Consider the following 8,637-nt stretch of genomic DNA (forward strand, 5'->3'; position numbering starts at 1 on the left):
TGTGCAGTAGAGCCTTCTCGGCCAAACCTCTTAGTTCTAACTAAACCGGAAGTCTGGCAGTTGGAGATCTCGAGGTGTTGGAGCTTTCGACAGAACACTGGAACGCTTCATGGCCAGCTCACTGCATTCTGGGGTGGGAGGGGGCATGGTGGTGCATTGAAGTCAATGGCACCACAGCCACGCCCCTCCGGCAGCAGTGCAATCACCCACACTGGAACGCGTGGCACATCAATGCCTGTGCTCCGGTCCGAAAAATTGCTGCATGAACTATTTTTTCTGCCCGCACTGGACCGGAACGCAGGTATTGACTTCAATGCACCGCCATGCCGCCTCCCACCCCAGAACACAGTGAGCCGGCTGGGAAGTGATCCAGTGCGCTCTGGCAACGAATGGGGCCGGAAAGCACTGGGTCTGGTGTGAACTAGCCATAAGTTGGGAGGGCTAGGCAGGAAGGGTATTTATTATTTTTGGAGCCACTAAACATTGCAACTGTGATGAGCCGATTGCAGACGCAATGCTCTGGCTACTGCAGACTCTTCCAGCCGTCCATATCTGTACCTCGGTCCGGACATTCAGTACCATGGGCGATAGCAGTATTGAATGGACTACAAGTGTGGTGACGTTCCTGCATTTGTATTCCATCAAAAGTCTCTCTGCCACAGTGCCTGCTGGGACTTGTAGTTTCTCCATTCACAGATTCTATCAAAAGGGCTAAGGCCTCCTTCACACCACAGTGCATTCTGGCCCGAACGCACTGCATTGCGGCTGGCTCACTATGTTGTGGGGCAGCAAGGCACATTATGCCTGCGGTCCGGTCCTAACAAAATGCTGTAAGCACTATTTTGTTCGGACCGGACTGCAGGCACTGTAGCCACGCCTTCTGGCCACACAGGAACGCAAGGCACAAAATGCCTGTGGCCTGGTCCGAACAAAATAGTGCTTACTTTCCCATGCAGCCAATCTCATTACGGCCAGCCACGCCCCCTCCTGCCCCACAACATAGTGAGCCAGCCGCAATGCGATGTAGTGCGTTCTGGCCTGAATAGTGTGACTGACTGAGGCCTAACACTGATCACTAAGCCACTGTGGTGCCCAATGTGACCGTGCTTCATGTTACACCCTAACATAAACTTAGCCTTTAAAGGCCTGTTTACACCATAGCGTTGCTGTAACTGCATGCTTCCGTGTGATTAACACACACTAATGTGCAACGCGCTTGCCATGCGTTACAGTGCAAGAGATGCAGTGTGTTGCCATTCATTTGGCTGCAATGCCCTTGACTGCACCACATGGTACCGCAATACTATGCAGTCCATTTTTAGCCGCAAGGCACGGTATTGCACAATAACATGCACTGCAATGCATTTTCTTTAATTGTAATGGAAAACACAAAACTGGCGCCATGTTAGCAAAGCACCTATAAAATTCTGTTAGCCTGTATATGACGTGCAGTCCTGTCTTGCTCCCCTCAATGGATATCTCTATGGTTTATATTCAGTGGTGTAGCGTGGGCACTTATGGAGGGAGCCGTGTACAGGGATTTGGGGCGAGAGACGCGCACTGGGAAGCCATTGCACATACAGTACACACACATGGACGGAATACAACACCAAACTCAATGCAGCACAAATAAAATACGCAAACATACCAATGAGGCCGCACAGAGGGCGGAAACATCATTAGGCCCCCAGAAGCGCAAAGCATGCCGGGGGGTGTAGTTCATTCTCATACAAAGACAGCTATGTGCCAGCGCCAGGCTAATTTAATAGCCTTAGTTTAAAAAAAATAAAGAAGCCGATAGATAGCTACATAGAATTATAACTCCGACAGTCACATTTTTCTTTCCAGCCTCATCCAGAAGGAAATGGCTGCGATATAAGCTGTGTCATCTAGATCAGGCATAGGTAAGGGCAGCCTGCACGGGGTCCTGGCAGCGGCTGTGTGTCACGGTGGTTTCTGGGAGTCGGTCTTTCCGCAGTCGGCCCTGGGACAGGCAAGATGGGTGAGTGAGACTGTGTGGAGAATGGCTGGTTCTGGGACAGGGCAGAGCGGCCAACAAAGCAGGACGGAGCTCGCCAACCTCCCTTCCCGCCGGCAGAGGCAGCTCGGCGCTTCTCCAGCTGGGATTTGTGCGGACGGCGGCGTGAGAATCAAACACGAGGCGGCCGTGTGGAGGGACATGGCGCCATGACAGGCCCGGCCTTTCCTTACATCTTCCCTCTGGTCCATTGTAGCCGCTCCGGGGTATTGTCCTGTGCGAGTTTAACACATTGGAATCCGGAGTATGTGTAGTACATGGCGGCTGTGTGTGGTGGCACCGATCGCTGGCGGCTGTGTGTGGTGGCACCGATCGCTGGCGGCTGTGTGCGGTGCGGCGCCGATCACTGGCGGCCCTATTTTCTACTGTATGCACAGTCTGGTATCCTATCATTGCTTTTGTTCTGAGGTTACCATTATAGGCGGAAAAGCAATGCTGCTCCAATTGTTTCCAACATGGCGTGTTGTCATTGGGTTTATAATACTCAGCTGCCCTGAGTTAGGATCACCATACATGTTACAATCCAACCATACAATCGTTGCACAGTCAATGTTGCATCTACCAAAACCATGTAATATGAGGACCTACCTAATCTAACCAGTTGCTCTGTATCCAGCCAGGCCCTTGTACTACATAGTTGTTGGTAGATTTAAAGTGAAACTAAATCTTAAATACAGTTAAGTACCTTAACTATTAACAATGTATCTTATTTGTGTATCATTCGGCTGTAGACCTTCAATTTATCTCAATTGGTGCTGACATTGTCCTTCCTTTTTTGAGGGTTACTACTCTTGTTCCCCATGGTCCCTGTGTGTGTTGTAAAGTAGTCACCGCTCCAAGCTTGCTCCTGTGATGGACTACAATCTCAATACAAATTAGTAAACTAAACATGACATTGTAATCCTTCACAGGAGCGAGCTTGGAGCAGTGACTACTTTACAACACAGACCATGGGGAACAAAAAGTAGTCACCCTCCAGAAGGGCAGTGTCGCCACCAATTCAAAGATGATTTGAGGGTCTACAGCTGAGTGATGAACAAATAAGATCCATTTCTGTTAATAGTCAAGATACTTGAATGCATTTTTATGATCCAATTCCTGAGATTGTACAATTTGAGTCTAATGTGTATTGTGACCCTTCATAGTTTTCATTTTGGCTGGTCTAGAGCTTACTACTTAAAGTTGATCTGCACTTGTTCAAATGTATTCTCCCCTCCACTAAGTATAGGTTCCACCCCCCACCTTCTGCTTTCCATTCGCATTAATTGATTCTTGTTTAGGTGAGAGAGACTTCTCTAGTGATGGGCATGTCACACATCTGGGGGCTTCAGCTGTGGCATAGACAGCAATGGGGCAGAGTGGACCTGGTGCACATCATCAGGGAGCCGGCTGCCTGAACCAAGAAGAGACAACTGGCTCCCAAAGATGGTGGGGTGGCACCCGGTGTGCAGAGGTGGATCACAGCACACAGAGAGCACTAGACATGCCGGGTATGTGAACTGAGGATAATCCAGCAAACCAGGTAAGAGGGGGTGGAAAAAAAACTTGTTACAAGGGGCAAAGTTTCTCTTTAATTTGACCCCTCTTAGTTTTTGTTTTCTTCCCCCCTCTTACCTTTTTTGCTTGCTTATTCCTATTAAACATAGTTGCACACCCAGAGAATGCGGCACTGTGTGTTGCATCTGCGGCTGTATACCAGGTCCCACGCCACCATCTTTCTACCTTGCATTATTGGGTAGTGGCTGTCTCTTCCAAATTCTTGCAGCCAGCCCTCTGATCACACATGTGGCGCTGGTCAGCCGGGGGGGTGTCCTAAAGTGCGCTCATTTTCTGTAGGTTGTCCCGAAGCTTCCTGGGATGTGTGATGTGAATATCCCAGGGAGCTGCGAGCAGAAAGGTGGAAGGAACGGTTCGGGGAAACATTCACAGTATTTACAAAAGACAAAATGTGATTCTAACATAAGGGGTTAAAAAGTAATGTGGGGAAACGTAGAGAATGAGGGTGAAGGTCCGCTTTAAAGTAAATCTAAATCCAAAATGTTTGTAGTTTAGTATAGGCAGCCTTTTGTTTAACCTCCTTGTTGCTGCCTCTATGAGGGGTTTTCAAAGTTGGGAGGTCCTATTAACTATTTTTTTCACAATACAGGCAAGTGCCGTGGTCTTCGTACAGCAAGAAAGCTCCGTAACCACCGACGTGAGCAGAAATGGCACGACAAGCAGTACAAGAAGGCCAACTTGGGGACTGCTCTGAAGGCTAACCCTTTTGGAGGTGCTTCCCATGCTAAAGGAATCGTCCTGGAAAAAGTGTAAGTTTATTTTACCCTTCTAAAGAATTAAAATGGTTAGGCCTTGTTCACATGGGTGGTTTTACCACCCCGGCCTCCCGCTACAATGGTAGCACTGCGGCCGCACAGTGCTCTATGCTTTGTGGCACAGAAGAAAATATCACTTCTTGAACTCTGGGCACCTGCTGCTCCACCACAGACACATAGCCAAAGAAAAGCGGACAGGAGTTTTTACCTTTCCCTACTCCAACGAATAACATTTGACATAAAATGTCCTTTAAGCACAATTGCTGTTTCCTGGATATTCACATTTCAGATGTCACTTTGATGCCATTGATCTGATTTACCCAAGTCAATCCTATTTATCTTGCTATACTTCATTTCTTTTTTCTTGCAGTGGTGTTGAGGCTAAGCAGCCAAACTCTGCCATCAGGAAATGCGTCAGAGTGCAATTGATCAAGAACGGCAAGAAAATTACAGCTTTCGTACCAAATGACGGTTGTCTGAACTTCATTGAGGTGAATCTCCACTAAATTAATCTTACCAAAACATTTTTATATTAGTTGTGCAATTTTCATGCAAAAAATGTTTGTATTTACTTGTGTGACTGTGCAACCAAATGACTACTACCTATTTTCTAAGTTTGTGCCGCATCTACCAGCACTTGTTTTGTGAGGTAATTTAACTGCTTCCTGGTCGTTTAATTACAACGGCAGCTTCTTGAACGTGAGTGGGCAGTTTCAGACGTCCTCGCCTGTCCCGATTGCGCGCCTTGCTGGGTGGTGCGCATGAGCGGGAAAACTGTTTAAATTGTAAACAGCCAGCAATGGCTATTTACATATAAGTGGTCCAGCGGCTATAGAGCTGGGCCTGGGAATTGTACGGCGGCTCTGTCACTGACAATCGGAGGGAGATCATTAGTCTTCCCCTGATCTCTCCTCCGTTCTATGGATGCAGGAAGTGATGTATATTATATCACTTCCACATTCAGCTGTCATTTTACACCTTCTATAGCTGATCTCTGCTTTATCAGCTTCTTGGGGCCCCCTTAGGTGTCTTAAAGACCCTTAATGTCCTCATAAGAAAGACCGGTCTGTGTAAATTGGCTATCCCCTAGAGGGCTTCTTAGACCCCTATGTCATAGCTATAAAGGTAAGTGGAAAAAAAAAGTCCCCTTTCTCTCCCCTACAAACCTGCATCGGGCGCACCTACGTGTGAAACACATTGCGCCCATTGTGCCACGCATGTTACATAGTACTGTGAATGTCGGAGTGAGAGCAATAATTTTAGGGTCATTAATTACTGATAACACTAAACTGATGAGCAGTAAAAGCTTTTAAAGCGTCGCCTATGGCCAAATTTTGGGTATTGTTTTTTTTTTTTTTTTCTTTGCGGGCGCACACCTTTAAAGCTTGTCGTATTTGGTTCCTATTTACCCGACGTGACCCCGTCTTTTATATTTTACCAAAAAATGTGGGTAAGAATAAATGTTTAACATAATGTGGCGAAAACCAGTTTGTTTTTTTAAAAATTTTCGCTACTTTTAAAAAAAAATTATACGGTGGTACCTCGGTTCACAAACTTAATTTGTTCCGTGATTCTGGTCGCGAACCGATTTGCTCGTGAACTGAATCAAACTGATCACACCGTGATCTCGACTAGAGGAAGCTATGACCATGTGTCGGAGCAGGGGAAATGGCTGTGGTTGCGTTGGTCAGCTGAAGCGGAATTTGCGAATGGCGGCAAAACAGAAGCGTTCGTGAGCTGAGCTACCACTGTATAGTTAAAAAAAATAAAAACCCGCAGTGGTGAGTAAATACCACTACAAGAAAGCTCCATCTGTCCCAAAAAAAGGTATACAATTTCAGTACATCGTTGCGTGCCGGAATAAATGTCCAAGTACCGCTGCGCTGAATACTGAAAAAAGGCCGGGACTGGAAGGGGTGTAAACGCCTCGATCTTCAAATGTTTAAACTCGCACTTCAGGGAGAATGATGCAGTGTGCATATGTTCATGCTGCTGAAAGAGGCATGGCTACCTAGAGCCTGAGCCTACTTGCTATATAAACTGCTTAGTACTAAATTCGAAGTTAAAAATGCACAAAAAAAACATTTTTTTAACCCTGAAACACTTCCGTTATGCATGTCATATTTTTTTTTTAAAATACAGAATATAGACAGAGCTGACGCTGTCTCAGCCTACCCAACCTCTTGACACTATTCAACTCGGCTGGAGCGGTAAAATGTGTTCGTGGCTGTTAATATTGTGCTGCCTGAACCATACTCTCTGCCTTTTCCTTTCACATCAGCTGCAAGGGCAGCAACCCATTACAGGCTTTAGCTTAGGTAAAGGTGCTATATACCAATTTCTGGTTAGTTTACCAAATGGTAGTAAGACATCGGACATTTGTTTTTTTTCTTCTTGTAAAAGCCACTTCATTGTCATCTTGCTTGCCATTCATTATTTTGCATTGTAGCAATCTACCTGTGGATACTTCCATACATGAAGTGCGTTGTATTTGTTGAGAGACAAATAGAATTGCATTAAGAGAAGTGCTTCCATTCAGTTGAGGCAGAGCCTGCATATGAAATGGGCAATCATAGAAAACTACCTACTCTTCCCTACTACAAATAGTACATTGTGGTCTTGGTGGCTGCAGAGGTAGCGAAAAACGTACATGAAGCTGAACAGCCTCCAAATACTCTTTTTCATATAGGTCACAAGACTCTCCGGGTTGGTGATGTAGCGTGAGGGGGAGGGGGTTGGGTGGCACACACTGAGAAGGATGCTCGGCAGCTTCTGCTGACATTTCATATCCTAGCTTTAGCTGCATAAAATAGGAAAGAGTTTGATCCTCTGTCAGGTCTTTATTGCTGTGGGTGTTCCTGCTAAGGAGCTTCGACTTCTGTCCTTGTGACCATTCCGTTGTCACTAGGTTGGGAATTGAGGGGTTATCATTAAGTGGGGACACTTGTTGCAGTGACAACTGTAATTTGGTTTGGCTTATTTTAGAGTGCCCCTCACTTTCTGTTGTGCCTCAAAGTGGAACTCCCGGATTTAGAGACTGTAACCTTTGCAATGGCACTACCCCAGCACTGCAAGGGTTAACTGCTTGTTTAGTCTAGAAGATGAACTCGTCTGATCCTTGGCCCTGCCTGGCTGCTAGACCGGTCCCCACAGCCTCTTCTAGAACCCAGGCTCTGGTGGTTTAAGGGCCTGTGATGTCATCACATCTAATACAGGTCTAATAGCCATGAAGATGCCATGGGACATACCACAGCTGGAGTGGAGGGGGAGAGGTGAGCACTGACTGCTGCAGGACAGAGAATTGGATTACAGACATTCCTCACTTACCGACTTACCTGTTTTGCAACCACTCGCACTTACGACGGACCGCCGCTCGACCTCCGACCTTGCGCGTCAGTGCGCCGTGTCGCCGGCGGAAGTGGTGTCCTCCGATCTTCACTGCGGGTTCCGGTAAGTATTTTAATTGCCCGATGTACAGTACACTGTTCGGTACTGTACATCGGCAACGCTATACAGTACTGTACTAATGCAGTTCAGTACTGTATAGCGTTCCTCACTTAACGACCAATCCGTTTAACGACCTGGTCGTAGGAACGGAACTCGGTCGTTAAGTGAGGAATACCTGTAGTATATTTTGCCCCTGGAGAAAATGAGCAGTTAACCCTTGTAGTGCTGGGGTAGCCCCACTGCAAGGGGTAACTTTTCAAAATCCTGGAATTTTTTAAGATGGGAAGTAAAGGAAATCTTCCCAGTACACAGGTGGCAACAAAGTCAGGGGTTTAAATCATTCCTTACACTCTAAAATGGATTTAGATGGGCTTTACATTGTTGAAATGCCAGGATGAAAGCCATTATGAATTTGGTTTCAGTCAGCAGAATTTTGGTTCTTTCCTGGAGCTATAAATGGTCCTGAGAATTGCAGCACGGATAATGAAGAGTATTTCCCATGAAACGCATTGTAGGGTCCCTGTGTGTGTATTTGTAAAATCCCAGCTCCTAATATATTGCAGCAATGGACCCAAGACATTCTGGGCGAAGGTTTGTACCTTCTGGAGATCTGTTACATTGCAAACCCTCAACCTATTCTTTCTCTTTAGGAAAACGATGAAGTGTTGGTTGCTGGATTTGGTCGTGCTGGTCATGCCGTTGGTGACATTCCTGGTGTGCGATTCAAGGTCGTCAAAGTAGCCAATGTTTCCCTGTTGGCTTTGTACAAAGGCAAGAAGGAGAGACCAAGATCATAAACATGTTCATCTACTTCAATGTTTAATAAACCTTGTTCACAAA

General features: G+C 46.3%; 1 protein-coding gene across 1 annotated transcript; it reads left to right on the plus strand.

The window, feature by feature from the left end:
* Positions 1-1,920: 1,920 nt before the first annotated feature.
* RPS23 (ribosomal protein S23) lies at positions 1,921-8,637 on the plus strand. The gene is made up of 4 exons (XM_018557206.1): positions 1,921-2,002; positions 4,185-4,344; positions 4,721-4,841; positions 8,448-8,637. Exons 1-4 carry the CDS (start codon positions 1,999-2,001, stop codon positions 8,592-8,594), a joined length of 432 nt encoding a protein of 143 aa, XP_018412708.1. The 5' UTR covers positions 1,921-1,998; the 3' UTR covers positions 8,595-8,637.

This window comes from Nanorana parkeri, unplaced genomic scaffold, assembly GCF_000935625.1.
Source record: "Nanorana parkeri isolate BGI_ZX_2015 unplaced genomic scaffold, ASM93562v1 scaffold272, whole genome shotgun sequence".
In the NCBI taxonomy this organism is placed as follows: Eukaryota; Metazoa; Chordata; class Amphibia; order Anura; family Dicroglossidae; genus Nanorana; species Nanorana parkeri.

Bases quoted from the DNA above. Each gene is read 5' to 3' on its own strand.
- RPS23 (XM_018557206.1), top strand. The intron at 4,345-4,720 runs GTAAGTTTATTT...TTTTTCTTGCAG, and splicing joins GGAATCGTCCTGGAAAAAGT to TGGTGTTGAGGCTAAGCAGC. The intron at 4,842-8,447 runs GTGAATCTCCAC...CTTTCTCTTTAG, and splicing joins GTTGTCTGAACTTCATTGAG to GAAAACGATGAAGTGTTGGT.